The sequence below is a fragment of the Geotrypetes seraphini genome, chromosome 7, assembly GCF_902459505.1.
Source record: "Geotrypetes seraphini chromosome 7, aGeoSer1.1, whole genome shotgun sequence".
In the NCBI taxonomy this organism is placed as follows: Eukaryota; Metazoa; Chordata; class Amphibia; order Gymnophiona; family Dermophiidae; genus Geotrypetes; species Geotrypetes seraphini.
Window position 1 is genome coordinate 82,522,270 of NC_047090.1, and position 16,846 is coordinate 82,539,115.

General features: G+C 41.2%; 1 protein-coding gene across 3 annotated transcripts in view; it reads left to right on the forward strand.

Moving 5' to 3' along the window:
• The window catches only part of SCFD1 (sec1 family domain containing 1), a 248,396-nt gene extending 232,300 nt beyond the window's left edge, over positions 1-16,096 (forward strand). For all 3 annotated transcript variants that reach the window (XM_033952477.1, XM_033952475.1, XM_033952476.1), the window contains 2 exons: positions 12,562-12,630; positions 15,872-16,096. In XM_033952477.1, the coding sequence (XP_033808368.1) occupies positions 12,562-12,630; positions 15,872-15,895 (93 nt within the window). In that variant the 3' untranslated portion in view covers positions 15,896-16,096. The remainder of the gene's footprint in view (positions 1-12,561; positions 12,631-15,871) is intronic.
• Positions 16,097-16,846: the final 750 nt, after the last annotated feature.

Consider the following 16,846-nt stretch of genomic DNA (forward strand, 5'->3'; position numbering starts at 1 on the left):
TTCTATAAATTGCGCAACTGTACATTTAGCATGCAAAATTGTATACACAAATTATAAAATACTGTCAGTTGCATGCATAACTTGATTAATGAGCTGCTATTTGGCATTAACCAATTAGCTATAATTGGTGTTAATTGGCACTAATTAGTTGTGCCTATATCTGCCTTAAGTCAGTATTCCATAAACTATGTGCGCAAAATCCAAAGCATGTAAGCGTAAGAGGGAAGCATAGACCTCAGAGATGCACAGGTGAGTCACATACATGCCTACCTCCTTCATGTACAAGTTATAGAATATTAGTAGCTACTGTGCATGTCTAACTGCCGTTGGGTGTAAGTTGTACACCAGCTATTGAGCTGGCATAGCTTCTTGTGCCTAAAGTTGTGTGTGTAACTGTGGACTTATGCTAATATTGTATATCGACAGATACATACGTAACTGCTGCACAGAATTCTCACTTAGCACACATAATCTTGGCACCTATAATTACTCCCATTCAAACCTAGAGGTCTTCAGTTCTGAACTCTGCAATCTATAGTACAATTATATGCTAAACTAATTCAGTGAAGAACAGTGTTGGAAGTGGACAGATAGGGAAAATGCTTGCGTACCTGATTATAAAAACCGCTTAGATAACCTTGATAAGCTTTATATAAAAATCTAATAAACTTGAACTTGAAACTTGATAGTTCATTTCAGCTTGGGTACTAACCATGCATTTTCAGCGGCACTATCTTTATATTACTCTTCATAGTGCTGAATATTGCATTTAACCAGCTTCATTGCATTGCATTGCATTTAACCAGCTGAATATTGCATTTAACCATTTCTGTATGCCCAGAAATTCAGTGCCAGAGCCTGGACATGACCAAGCATTGAATTTCTCGGTATAACAGCAGTGGTCAACAAAATGCTGATTACTGCCAGCTGAATATCAGGTCCCTGGTTATTTGCCCCAATATTGCATTAGGATTGAGTATTATGTGTTTTTCAAGGAGGAAATGAGCATTGGTGGCATGGCATCATTGATCGTTTGTATGTTAACTAGGCATATTCTCCCCCAATGTTCAGCCCATAGCAGTCAGCTGTTTTTAAGCCACTAACAGCTGTGGGCTCAACTAAGCCTAGAGAGTCGGTATCTGTCCATGTCCAGGCACCAACATTGAGTATCTGGGTCAGCGTAGCCACTTGAAAGTTAACTGGTTACCAACTGATACTCTGATCAGTGGATAGCATTTTTGCTGTTGTAACTTTATATACTTAAGTTAGTAGACTGAAGATCACCAAGCTCTGCCCATGGACTACTTCATCATTAACTGGATCGAGCAAAGCTGATAATGCCATTGCCTGATGGTGTTGATGAATATCGGCAACTGACATGTTTAGCATGGTACAAGTAGACAGGAGCCTCTCCTGCCTGATTAAACCATGCTGAATATCTACCCCATTGGTTTTTAATGTAATTTTAATCTAATTAGAATGGTTTTTTCCTTAATTTATTATAATTTTTGAATCATTTTTTTGTTAGTAGTATACTAGAAATGCATATTAAATAAAACTAACATAAGTCATACACACATACGTAAATATCTTTAGATAACTGGCCACATGAATAAATTGTAAAAAATTATATAAAAGTGTCACACCCATCCAGCACAAGGAAGTTATCCTTGAAGACTTGATAATCATGGGCCACTCAAAATCGCTAACCTCCAAATAAACACTTAACCATGGTTGAGATTGTCTCTGGCAAGATTATTTGGAGGGGTCTCAACCCAGCTCCGGCCTATTTTCCCTCTATGGAATTGAACAAAAAGGTCCCCAAAGTTTGATCAGTAGTTTCAAATATGTTGTTAAAATATTCAGGAAGTTATCTTTTATCTCACACAATTATGGTTCAAGGTAAAAATCCAAAACAAATCTCATATATTAGGGGTCAGGACCGGGCTGGGCCTGGCCTGCCTGCTACCACCACTAACACCTGTGTAGCTCTGCTTGCTGCGGTTATATCTAACTGATGGCAGGAAAAAAATTGTTGTTTAAACTCATTTTAAATATGCTCAGACTTGGTAACCTTTGAGGAGCAAAAATATCTAACAAAATCTTACAGGTAAAAAGCAAACAAAATCCTGTACCTTCTGTCAAATGGTGCAGGCTTCAGACTTGGTTCTAGCATCCTTCACCATGGCCTTCACAGAGGAAGCCTGAGCTCTGTTACAAACTTTAATTTCATTTAGGGAAATAGGCTCCATCCCCAAGCACTACCTGGTACCAGATTAAAGAGAAATACCTTCCTGTAGCTCCTATCAGATTAGCAGTGGAGAGACTGTCTTCAGGACTGGTGTGATTACTCTTTCTTAACTGTTTCCTCAGAGATTGATTCTGTGATTCACAGACCAAGCTTGTTCTGCAGCTTCATATTGAGTCTGAACCTGATTGTTTGTTTCCTGTCACCACTTTTGCCCCTATCATTTTGAGTTTCTTTATGGGAGGGAATGTAAACACCCTCACACAAAATCAAAATTAAACTGACTTTAGAAAAAAACCATTTTAATTATTGATAATTCTATTCTATTTATCTTCTATAACAGTGTTTTTCAACCGCCAGTCTGCAGACCGGTATTGGTCCGCAAAAATTTCCTGCCGGTCCGTGAAGGATCAGTTGGGAAAAAAGTTAGCTTACATACTTCACGGACTACTTACGCTAACATTTCCAGGCAGCGCCGGGGCTGCTAAAGGGGAGTTTACGTGAACCTGGTGTGATGGCTGATGAGTAATTTTGTGTCAAAGAAGGCTATTGGAGAGCCAGAGACACACACCTCGAAAGGGAGACATGCGAAGCGGGCACCATGTGGTGAGTCCGCCGACTGTGCTGTTCGAAGGCAGCTGCTGCACGGAAAGTTACTGCTGCTCTTTTCCCGGTCTTCCTCGGGCTGTCTAAGAGCAAGGAGATATTCCGCTCCTTCCACAGACCTGGCTAAAAGGAATGAAGGTTCTGCTGCTGCTGGAGATTAAGATAGAGTGCGAGATGTGACTTCCCGAGCTTTCGGGTAGGCTGAGGAGGAGAAGCAGGTATTGCCCTATACATCGAAGAGGGAATTGAGTCTACTGGAGAGACCATGCTGGAAACAAAAAATAAGGTAGAGTCTCTATGAGCCAAAATTCCGGGAACAAATGGAACGGAAACGAAGATTGGCATCTATTACCAACCCCCAGGGCTGTCCAAAGAAACTGATGGAAAGATGACGGACGAGATTAAACGCAACTGCAAGGGAGGCAATGCAGTTATCATGGGCGACTTCAATTATCCGGGGATAGACTGGAACCTAGGCACCTCCGGTTGCAGTAGGGAGACCAAGTTCCTGGATGCTATAGGCAATTGCTTCCTGGAACAACTTGTCAAGGAAAATACAAGAGGAAATGCAATTCTGGGCTTAATTTTAAATGGACTATGAGGTCCGGTGCAAGGTGTAGAAGGGACGCTGGGAAGCAGTGATCACAATATGATCCACTTCAACCTGGACACAACATCGATCCAGAACTATGGCCACAGCACTGAATTTCCATAAAGGGAATTACGAAGGGATGAGATTCATGGTGGGGAAGAGGATAAGCACTGTAAAAACGCTAGAGCAAGCATGGTCCCTTTTTAAGGACACAGTCACCGAGGTGCAAAATCTATATATACTGCATATCAACAAAGGATCCAAGAGGAAAAAGAACAAGGAACTGGCGTGGCTCACTGTAGTGGCGAAGGAAGCGATTAGAGATGATAAGACTTCGTTTAAGGAATGGAAAAGGTAAAAAACGGATGAAAACTAGAAAAAGCACAAACAACATCAAAGCAGGTGCCATAGCGGTAAGAGGGGCCAAAAGAAACTATGAGGAAAAAATAGCCAAGGAGGCGAAAAACTTTAAGCCTTTCTTTCGCTATATTAAAGGGAAACGACCCGCGAAGGAAGCGGTAGGGCCGTTGGATGATCATGGAATAAAGGGAGTGCTAAAGGAGGACAAAGCCATCGCCGACAAACTGAAAACATTTTTTGCGTCTGTTTTTACCGAAGAGGATATACACAACATACTGGAAGCCGACAGGCTATACACAGGAAATGAAGACGGGAAACTGACAGTCAGTCTAGAAGAGGTATGCAGGCAGATTGATAGGCTTAAAACGATAAATCCCTGGGACCAGATGGCATCCATCCGAGGGAGATCAAGGAACTGAAAGGGGTTATAGCGGAACTGCTTCAATTAATAGCCACTCTGTCAATCAAATCAGGAAAGATTCCGGAAGACTGGCGAATGTTAAGCCGATCTTCAAGAAAGGTTCGAGGGGAGATCCAGGAAACTACAGACCGGTGAGTCTCACCTCGGTACCGGGAAAGATGGTAGAGGCACAGATAAAGGACCGCATCATTGATCACCTTGATGGACACAATCTGATGAGGACCAACCAGCACGGTTTCAGCAAAGGAGGATCTTACTTGATGAACTTGCTGCACTTCTTCGAGGGAGTAAACAGGCAGATAGACAAGGGTGACCGGGTTGACATTGTATATCTGGATATTCAGAAGGCGTTCGACAAGGTCCCACATGAACAACTACTTCGAAAAATTGCAAGCCCTGGAATCGAGGGTGAAATACTCACGGGTCTGGAAGCCTTATATCTATTCTCTGTCTCCTAGAATTCGGAGTTCGATTTTTAATACACTGAGGCTTTGAGCTGTTCTAAGTGGTGGGGGAGGCTCGGAGCCCCTCCCCGGCTATGGATCTCCGGCCTCTGTTCTTCTTGTGGTTCTGTTTTTTCCTTTTGGTTGTCTTTTTTTTGTTCTTGGTGCTGGGTTTTATTTTTCCCCTCTTTCTTTCTTTGGGGGAGCATTTTTTTAGGGGGGGAGAGGTCTTTATTTTTTTCTCAGGGCTCATCAGAGTACAGGGCTCTGTTTGCATGGTATTTTGGCCTATGCTGCCCAGGCCTCTCCAGTGGCGTAGGATTGAGTTTTTGCCTATTATTTGTCTGGCATAGTGTTGCCCCTTCTTTTTTGGGGGCTGATTATGGATGGGGGGGTGGGATGGGGGGTTGAGAGTGGGGGGTGGGGGAGTTGTTGTATATTTTCTGCACAACCTGTTCTTTCTTTGTTGTGTTCTTTACTCTGTTCAATTAAAATCGATTTCACTAAAAAATTGGTTGGCAGATAGGAAACAGAGGGGGGGAGGTAAATGAACAATATTCGGACTGGAAAAGAGTCACGAGTGGAGTGCCACAGGGTTTGGTGCTTGAGCCCATGCTCCTCAACATATTTATAAACGACCTGGAAATTGGTACAACGAGCGAAGTGATTAAATTTGCGGATTATACGAAGTTATTCAAAACACAGCACTAAGACTCATCTACTCATTACAGAATGAGTAGATGAGACTCATCGACTCATCTACACATTACAGAAGCTATCTCAAATCACACTGGCTTCTAAGACACTAAGTAATCCAAAACACAGCACTAAGACTCATCTACTCATTGAAGAAACATGACCACATTACAGAAGCATATCTCAAATCACACTGGCTTCCAATCCCAGCAAGAATACAATTTAAATTCTACTGTCTACTATTTAAGATTTTATATGGAGACAGTCCAAACTACCTGAACATCCGCCTCATCCACAACACCTCAACCAGACATAGGAAAACTCATACCCCATTCTCACCCCCCCCCCCCCCAATTAAGTAGATCAAACGGAAAAAACTATATGATGGCCTACTAGCCACTCAAGCAGCCAAACAACCAAATTGCCAATCTACTGATGGCATCCCTAGACTACAAAACTTTTAGAAAAGAAATAAAGACCATACTATTCAAGAAATCCCTGAAAAAGAAATAACACCGCAATTATCAAACACCACCTCTCACTAAAGCCACTAAACAAATAACCATACTCACTTCTTACTCTCTTTGAAAATGACCAAATCTCTTTTTGGTAAGATCTTTTGTAATACTTCCTTGATAATTCTTTTGTAATCCACCTTGAACTGCAAGGTAATGGCAGAATAGAAATCCCTAATGTAATGTAATGTTATTCAGAGTGGTGAAGACGCAGAAGGATTGCGAAGACCTGCAACGTGACATAAACATGCTTGAGAAATGGGCCACGACATGGCAAATGAGGTTTAACATGGATAAGTGTAAGATGATACATTTCATAAACAAAAATCTTATACACGAAAACAGGATGTCCGGTGCAGTACTTAGAGAGACCCCCCAGGAAAGAGACTTGGGAATACTGGTAGACAAGTCAGTGAAGCTGTCTGCGCAATGTGCGGTGGTGGCAAAAAGGGCGAACAGAATGCTAGGAATGATTAAGAAGGGAATCACGAACAGATCAGAGAAGGTTATCATGCCCCTGTACCAGGCCACCTGGAATACTACATCCAGCACTGGTCGCCATACATGAAGAAGGTCATAGTACTACTTGAAAGGGTCCAGAGAAGAGCAACTAAAATGGGTAAAGGGCTGGAGGAGTTGCCGTACAGTGAGAAATTAGAGAAACTGAGCCTCTTCTCCCTTGAAAAGAGGAGACTTGATAATGAAGGGAATAGACTTGGTAGATAAAGTCAGGTTGTTCACCCTCTCCAAGGTAGAGAGAACGAGAGGGCACTCTCTAAAGTTAAAAGGGGATAGATTCCATACAAATGTAAGGAAGTTCTTCTTCACCCAGAGAGTGGTAGAAATCTGGAACGCTCTTCCGGAGGCTGTTATAGGGGAAAACACCCTCCAAGGATTCAAGACAAAGTTAGATAAGTTCCTGCTGAACCGGAACATACGCAGATAAGGCTAGACTCAGTTAGGGCACTGGTCTTTGACCTAAGGGCCACCACGGGAGTAGACTGCTGGGCACGATGGACCACTGGTCTGATCCAGCATCGGCAATTCTATTGTTCTTATGTTCTTAATTGCACTTCTCAGGAAGGTGGGGTCCCGATTGTGTGGGCTTGAGACTAGAGACTCCTTGGACCGGTGAACAGAGCGGTCTGGCAGCAGCACTGATTGGCAGTTATGCGAACAGCACAGGACTATGCTCTCCTGAAGTTATATATTGTATTTAGTACTCAGGATTGGAAGGATAGGATTTTTTTCTCTCTCATTTTATTTCTTTAAAAAACATCCTTGATTCTTTTTAAGGTTTGTCAAGTCTTCAGTGAGTCTTTAAAATGACTACTATTTTAGTAATGAAAGACTAATGCAAAAAGCTCCAAAAAAAAGTGAAAAACTTGTACTTTTTTCTAATCCCAAAATGATCAACATCTGATCAAAACAACATTTAATTTTCATGTGACCAATCAGTATTTAGATTTTACTCAAAATCTGCTGAATTTTACGCCATTTGTGGTGTGTTAAAAAATTATTTGTAGCCTACTAATGGGAAAAGTTCTCGTTTCCTATGGTAATTTAGTAGTGGCATTTGAGTCTACACCAGTGTTCTTTAACCGTCGGTCCGCAAAATACCATATTTTTTGCTCTATAAGATATACTTTTCTTCCACCCAAAAGTGGGTGGAATCTCGGTGCATCTTAGGAAGCGAAGATGCAAAATTTGTATCCCCCCCCCCATACAGTTGTACAACTCCACACACACACCCCCGTGCAGCCGCGCGACCTTTTAGAACACTGCCCGCCGCAGGACCACCTTTTTAAAACAAATACCCCACCCGCCATAGCCATCCCTTTTTCAAGCAGCCTGGTGGTCCTGTACCTTTTTTTTTTTTTTTTTTTTTGAAAACCCCGTACCTTTTAAAATACTTCCTTCTCTCCCTCGACGGCTCCATACTATTTCAGGGCAGCAGACACACGAGTCAGGAGCACGGAGGTCAGGACTAAGCTTTCCACGCTCCTGCTTGGGCCTGTGCCGCTTTTTGAATGGCTGGCGGTAATTCTCACAGGACTCGCGAGAACTGCCGGCAGCCATTCAGAAAACAGCACGGGGCCAGGAGGGAACGCGGAAAGCTCACGCCTGAATTCCACGCCCCTGACTTGTGCGACTGCTGCCCTGAAATAGTACAGAGCCTTCGAGGAAGAGAAGGAAGAAATTTAAAAGGTACAGGGGGGCCTGGCTTTGAGGACTGGCACAGCCATGTCTTTAGCCATAAGGGCATGTACCTGATAGGCATATTGGACCAAGGCCTCCATCCATTCAGGTCCTGTAAGAGTCCTCCACCCCCCACCCCCATTCGAAATCAGGGACTTAGAAGGCCCTGTTCCCCCTACCATACCACCAAAGAAGTTCCCTACCCACTATGCTCTGTAAAATGGGAGAATGGTGGCAAAATGGGAGAATGGCAGATCTCAAACACCTCTAATGCGTACAAAACGCAGCATTCCGCCTCCTATACAACCTCAACTACCAACACCCTATCTCCCCAGCCCTCTGCACAGAGCACTGGCTCCCGATCAACCAACGCTGTGCTTTCAAGGCCCTGGTGATAGCACATAAAAGAATCTATGCCACCACCCCAGCATACATAGGATCCAAGTTAACCCTGTACACCCCCACCCGCCTCCTCCACTCTGAAACGGAGAAACACCTATGCATCCCCCCAGGAAGGTCTCTCCTGTCGGAAACTGCCTGCAAACGCTTCTACAGCCACTTCATCCCCCATCTCTGGAACCAACTCCCTGCCACAAATCAGACTACAGAACTCTCTGATGACCTTCCGGAAAGGAGTAAAGACCCTCTTCAACTGAAATTCTAACTGCAAACTACCCCTTGACCCTCCCCCTTATATTCCCCCTCCTTTCTGCACTCTCCTGTACTTAAGTTGCTGTATAGTCTTGTACTGTCCAAAATGTTTTCCAATGTGAATATTGACTACTGGGAGGACGGGATAGAAATCAAAATAAATATGCCTGCCGGTCTCATCAAAACTACAGCATCCATAGGACTCAAGGCATGCTCAGGAAGTAGATCAAGAACTCCATGATCCCCCTTCTGGGGGCTCCCCAGACACGGTTCCCAGTAATTCCAAGGCTTGGTCATTTCATTTCAGGTAGAGTGAGCCAGTAGTCGTGCTAACAACAGTATCTGCCAACAGGCCTGCTTTCACACTCCACCCCACACACCCTTTCCACCCCACAATTCAGTTCTAGATACCACTCACTGGGATCCCCATCTAGGACTCTTCTCTGGTGTGTGCTTTATTTTTTCTTTCAATGTTTTTTATCTTTAAAAAAAAAAAAAAAAACCCTAGGGGAATAAAGGCAGGTCAAATTAAAACTGTCTTCCCCCCACCTTTTCTTTTTTCTGTGTTGAACTATAGGGGAATCTGGGGGTAGGGGCATGAGAACCTGACCACTAGGCCTGCCTGCTCTGTGCCCTGTCCCTACATGTGCTGGCCTATCACTAGAGGGGGGATGACAGGGTTCAGAGCCTGGCAGGGAGCAGAGCCTGTCAGGGAGAATTTGTTTCAGAATGTTTTTTTTCTTGTTTTCCTCCTCTAAATCTAGGGTGCGTCTTATGGTCAGGTGCGTCTTATAGATCGAAAAATACGGTAATTCTTTTATTTCCGTCGGTCCATAGGTGTAAAAAGGTTGAAAAAGGTAGAAGGTATGTTCTATGCCATACCTTTAACAAGGCAGGGCTCAATGCGGTTTACAGAAAAGATAATACAACAGTTTTCCTTTAAGAATGAGCTAATGGGATTTGAAGTAACAAAGTTTTAAAATTTTTTGAAAAACCAAATAGGAATTACAGCCTCTTAGATAAGGAGGAAGATTGTTCTAGTGAGATGTAAAAATAAAAGCCCAAGAAAGAAATATCTTTCTTAAATCCTTAAACATAGGATATGACAGCATGTTGACATAAAAATATCTACCGTTAATCTGTCTAATAACATTCATAATTAATGGTAGTTCTTCAGCAATTTGATTATTAATTCATTTAAAAATGTGAGAAACACACTTAAATTTGATCCTCTTCCAGTGGTAGCCAATGAAGAGTTCTTAAAAGCAGGGAGATATGATCACATTTTGTATGAATGATGTATTTTGTATTGGCTGTAATCTCTTTAGATTTCCTCTACTTATGCTACAATATACAGAATTACAGTAATCAAGCTGTGCTAATAGATTGAACTAATATTGAAAATTCATATTGATAGAATAATGTGAACTGATTTTAAACTATGTAAACTCAGAAAACATTTCCTTATTATATTAACCTGCTGCTGAAAGAATAAGGTAGAGTCTAAGATAATTCCTAATACTCTTGAAGATTTTTCAACCAGCATAGTTTCACCCACTCCCAAAGAAATATTAAGAGGAAGATCAACCCGATCAGGTTCAACCCACAACAATTTTGTCTTTGAAGGATTTAATTTCATTTGAGCTTGGGAGGCCCAATATTGCAATCTAGAGATAACACGAACACATATTAGTGGAAAAATCACTGAGATTGGAACTTGCGTCTTGTATATCGTCTGCTTGTGAGCAAGAACTTTCCAGGTTCTAATGAAAGAATATGCAATGTTCTTATATAAACATTGAATAACAACGGAGAGAATGGTGACCCCTGGGGAACACCACAAGCAGAGGATATTTTTCCACCAAAGTTAATCACACATGATCTTATTGCCAGAAAGCCTATAGACGTTTCCAAGAGCAGTGATTGTGTTTTGCCAGCACATTTCTGGTGCCTAGATTACATAACTACTACAGATGTACAAAGGGCAAATATTTTGGTTTGTTTTCGGGTGGGGGGGCCATTCCCCCTAATTTTGGACAATTTTATGTTTCACATAGTTATTACATTTTTAACATGCTTTAAAACCTTTTTACACATGCTAATCAACCTAACTTGTTAATTTAATTTAGTTCGTACTAAGATTTATGTTTGCTAAAGGCTAACATACACAAATGGAGTTAGTGTTCCCTGCCATTGTGTTATAGAAATAATATGAGCACTGTGGTGGTTAGAGCACACTAATGTTTAGTAAATAAGACACTTAAGGGCTCATAATCGAAAGAGAACGTCCAAAAACCGGCCTAAGTCGGCACTTGGACGAACATTTCTCAAAAACATCCAAATGCCGATCATAAAAACTGGTTTTGGACGTATTTCTAAACGACCTAGGTCTTCATAGTGCCACTGAATGACCAAAGCTAAATGGGGCGTTTCAGGAGGCGTGTCGAGGGCGGGAGTTGGGCGGGACGTGGGCCGGCTTAGACTTAGTCATATAGCATGTATAACCGAAAGTTTTACAACAGAGCCTAGATGGAACTTGGACATTGTGACTTAGACCATGTAAAACATGGTCTAAGTCACAAAAACCCACCTAAAGTCACCAGATAAGCACTGCAAACATATAAAACAGACCCCTACACACTACCCCAGTGAGCACCAACCCCCCCACCCCCATAAAAATTTTAATCATAACTAAAATTCAGCCTCCAGGCCATCATCGCCTGGCATAGGAAAGCCTAGTCGTCCAGCCCAGAGGCAGCTTAAGTCATCTTGAGGGTAGATTAGGGACTCATGGAGAGGAGGACCCATGCCCATAATTCTCTGTAATCACTGCATTGATACTTAAACATGTGCACTCCCCTATACACTCCCAAACCCTTTTGTACTGGCATATAAGTGGCTCCTGCAGCCATAAGGGCTATTGGGGTGGTAGATATGTGGGTCTAGGGGATTCTGGAGGTGGTTTGGGGGGCTCACCGTAACCTATAAGGGAGCTGTAGGGAAGAGAAGACATGGTACCCTTTTTGTGAAGTTCACAGCAGTGCCCTGTAAGGTATCCCACTATTTAGGTAGCATGTCTGGGTGTGCAGTCCATCACTTTGCAGACCCCTCCAACGTCCAACAGTGCTTGTTCTAGGCGTTTTGGATTTGGATGGAAAGTTGGACGAAAATGTGGTATAAAGATAGACGATTCAGTGACTTGGACGATCAGATCGGCAGGACGTATAATTATACGATTTTTGAAATGAAAAAAAAGTTGGACGTATCTTTCGAAAATGTGTCTTAAGCTGTTTTTTACTTTGGACGACTTGCGAGATGGACGTAAACGGACTTGGATGTCCCTTTCGATTATGCCCCTCCACGGTTTTTCTAAGGTACGCTAACAAATGCACATCTCTGATGTTTGTTTGTTTATTCAGAATTTGATATACTGCTCCCATATTTTCGTGATCTAAGCGGTTTACAGTGTAACAATTAAAAACAGAAAGGAACTCCATAGAACATATTCAAATAGGAAACTCCATTGGACATATTCAGATAGGAAAGGGGAAGATAGAGAAAGATACCAGATATATACATATCCTAACAAGTAATCATTACAGATGAAAACAAAAATTACTTTAAAAATAAAAATAAAGTACATTTATGCAAATTAGAAATTTAAAAATAGAGAGAATTAAACTAAAGTGAAATAAAGTGATAGTTAATAAATGGAAGAAGGTATAAGCAATAATGGCCTTGAGAAAAAAATTCATCTATATTTGCTTTATTGCAGTGTTTCTCACTATTATATATGAACTTACCCCATGTATGTCATTTTACCTTCACAGACCAAACAAGGCAAACATGTTTTATATGGCTGCAGTGAACTTTTCAATGCTTCACAATTTCTAAAACAGGTAAGTAATCTGACAGAGCTCACTTTTAGTCTTATCCACGTCAGAGACTAAACTTTGGTCAAGGAAATAGACAACTTTTCAACCAGCCAGAGGAGGAAATATACTTTTAAATTTAGGATGGAGGGGGTTCATCAAGCAGTGTTAGGGATTAACACACCTTTAACGCATGTTAAGGGAATTAGTGCACACTAAATTCTAAAGCCCATTTTATACTTATGGGCTTTACTGTTTTAACACACGTTAAAGTGAATTAAACCCTAACAACTGCTAGATGAATTCCCCCATTAGCCACCAGTCAGCAATATTTAAGAGCCAGAGAAAATATTTTCCTTACTTTTTTGTTGCCTTTTTACGCTTTTTGTTGTTGCTATTCTGCTTGTTCTCTTGGATTTTTTTCCATCATTTGCTTTTTTATTTTTTTAGTTTAATGTATTTTGGCTCTTATTCTTTTATTGTTTCTTACATAGTGCATATTATACAGATGGATGTGCACATGGACAGACTCTTAAGTGGAGCTCAAATTTACACATAAATCGTAAGTTAGACAGTGGTAGCTGCCCTACCACCGTCTAACTAAACTGATTTAATTGGCCTTAATACAGTAATTGACCATGTCGTTTAAAACCAGTTAAAATGTCATTTAAAAAATGTAGGTGTTCACATGCATGTCCAAGAAGGGTGTCACAATCACATCTACAGAGGCACCTACTGCCGCCTAAGGTCAAAGTAGGCATGGTTTCAGCCAGAAATGACCTTAGGTGTCGCTAGATGCCTCTGTAGATGCAATTCATTTCAAACATAGGCGCTGGGAATGTAGGCCTTCAAACCCCTGACCTACATTACCAGTATCTATGTTTAATGGATTGGCAAATAACACTGTAGCATGATTGACACGCAATCGGTGGTGTTTTTATAGGCAGCCGCTGATATAGGCACGATTTGCAGAATCTGATCCATTACTTATAGAATACTATAAATTACACATAGCTCTATGGTCAGAATAAGTGCTTGTGCATAAGAGTACATATGCATACATACCCAATTATGCTAGGAGTCTATAAAGGAAAGTGGATACCTACTGTTTCTTTATAGAATAGATGCCTATATATAAGTACATTGTTATAGAATTCTGTATTTTTTGCTCCATAAGATGCACCTGACCATAAGATGCACCCTAGATTTAGAGTAGGAAAACAAGAAAAAAAACCATTTTGAACCAAACTGTGTACTAATATACCGGGCCAAAAACCCATGCCATGAGAGTCTCTTGTAGAACAAAACAAATGAGAAAAAATAGATCCAACACAAGTGAAACAAAACAATTTTCCCCTATTATACAGCTCCCATGTTCTGCCCAGTTTCCTGTACATATGCATTTATCTTTTCCAAGAATCTGATGCCTGTACTATACTGATTGTGAGGACAATCTCCAAAGCTCTTTACCATAATAAAGAAATATTTACCTGGAGCAAAAGTCCTAAGCCAAAATCCCAAGCCGAAGAGACAGTTCTGCGAAAGACTCAGTGGATCCCCTGACAGGCAGCTGCCACCTCTTGCTTATATTCCTTTCCACTCCTGTCTGGGCAGCGGGAAGAAGTGGGGCATACGGCGCTTCTCAGCATGCCCACTCACAGCTTCTCCGCGAGGCTGCAATGAGAATGCACAGCTACGGCAGCTGACGGCATCGCTGTGTACTCGAGAGGTTCTAGTCAAATATACAAATCCAACAAATCTTATCATATCCTCCCCAAAATGTGGGCTAGTATACTCTTATAATGATGTGAGTAATCAGTATATTCGAGTATATAGTGATGTGTATCTATTTCTTTGTTAATTTGGTTATAATATAAATATATGAAGTTTAATAAAATAAATAAAATAATACAAGAGTTCCAGCAAGCGAACCTCACTTAGCAGCACTCCTGCACCCTCCCCTTCCACAGGAGCAGAGAAAGTACGGTTGGAGTGGACAGGACAGGGCTCTCACACATGCATATTGCCAGTAGCTCCCCTTCCCTCAGATTGCCAGAAAGAACAACCCCAAAAAAAACCTTGGAGAAAATTTCTCAACACCGGGAGGACAGTTACTGGATATACAGACAGTGGACAAGATTTCCTGGAGCTGTTCTCCCCAACAAGCTGCAGCAATTATAGGCATAAACGCACAAACGTACAACTAAGCTGACCTGGGGAGGCTCGCAGTGGCACTCGGGTTGCGCGCACTCGCTGGAAAGTGTGGGGGGAAGGGAGACGCACCACATGACTGAGCTGACCCGGGGAGGCTCGCAGCAGCTCTCGGGCTGCACACCCTTGCTGGGAAGCATGGACAGGGAAGTGAGGGGAGGAGATGGAGGGAACGGAGAGAGAAAGAGGCAGATCCATTGTCTAGTTTACCCCCCTTTTTGGTGATGAAAAAATGTCTTATGGAGCGAAAAATACGGTATTCCTTTTATGTTGCAACAGTCAGTGATGTCACCCCCCCTCTTCCACTGCAGGCAACACACAATCTGGTTTGGTAAATTGTGTTACAGAAAAAAAATACTTTCAACTGATGTCTTGAATGTTGAGCATTCATAGGCAATAGTACTAGCTGATCTTCAGTGCTGGCTCAGATAGCTACCTAAGCATGTTGGTCTGCAAAAAAATGCAGTTGTAACTATGCCCAGATAGCTATCTGGGTACTGCATTGTAACCACATAACATCTGGCCACTACAGATATTCTTGCTAGGGCCTAGATAAAATTCTGACATAGAATATCTGGGCCTAATTCTGCCTATGGCAGTCAGAATTGTAAAAAAATATATGTATTGACTATTTAGGGCCCCGAGATTTTTATACTCTGTGGAATAGTTAACCAGTTTGATGGCCACATCCCATATTCCCTTATCGACTATTGGTTTGTCTTACTTTCTCATTGTTTCTCTTGGGGGCAGTCACTCCAAATGTATTAGCTTGTAATAGTAATGAACCCCATTCCTGTTCCTACCTCTTCTTATGCTTAATTTATTTGTTATCTACATGTTTGCACGGTTAAATGCTCAGTGTATTCACATGGAGTGCTCATGAATTGTCCCCAAAGCATATTCCTTTTCATTAATTTTATAGAGATTGGATGGCTTCTTGGATTACTATATGTATTTTGAGTAGCACATACTTGTGTTTTCACATATATCTAGATTATAATACATGATGAGTATTAATTATGCTTTATAAATAATTATTCATTTCTTTTCTATCTAGTTATCTCAGCTTGGACAGAAATAAAAGCATAAAGTATCATTTTCTGAACTATTTCAAGAATAACAGCCTGGAGCAAATGCAAGAGGCAGATATTTCCTTATCTGTGTCCTTGTTGTAGTATTGGAAATTATCCAATCAACTTTAATGGACTTCTGTAATTAATGTAATATTGCATATCAACACTAGAACTGTATTTCATCCAAACTATAAAACCATGTAATGTAATTTGACTGTTGTCTTTTTTTTTTTTTTTTTAAGCATTTCAGTGATTACTGTAACTAGCACTTAAGTTGTAGCCCTATCCTCCTTCCAGGTACATAAGTCACTTAACCCTCCATTGCGCCAGATACAATACCTTTGTGAGTCTAATAGAGACAGATAAAGTACCATGTAAACCATTTTGATTGTACCACAGAGAGGTGGTATATCAAATCCTCTTACCCTTACTGCTGTTAAACTACCATTGGTATACAGTACCACCTCTTTACTAGATCCAAGGTCAGAGGCCAAAGAGGAAATAAGAAAGTCTTGTGTATGTGTTAATATGCCTGAGCTAAATAATGAGCCTATCCATAAATTAACCATTTTCCTCCTCATTCTACTTCTTTCAACATTATTTCTGCTAGTTGCAGACCCCATCAACTAATACTGCGAATATGACATCTATATTTATTTACTAAAATGTCTTGGACAGAGTAACACTTTTGCAGTTTCGTTGCCTCTCTCTGCTCCACTTTGGCTACTAGAAACATCATTTCTATGGCGTGTCCTGCATTAGACAGTGTGAAAATCAGACATAATGTATTTGTGATTTTTGAGATCCCTGATGCAGAGCACTAAGGGGATAATTCTATAAGGAACCGCACAGATGTAGGTGGCACATAAATGCTGGTATTCTAGTCAGTTATGTGTATATGAATACACATGTGTAAATGACAATAATCTGGCTATACGCTATTATATAAGTACATGCAC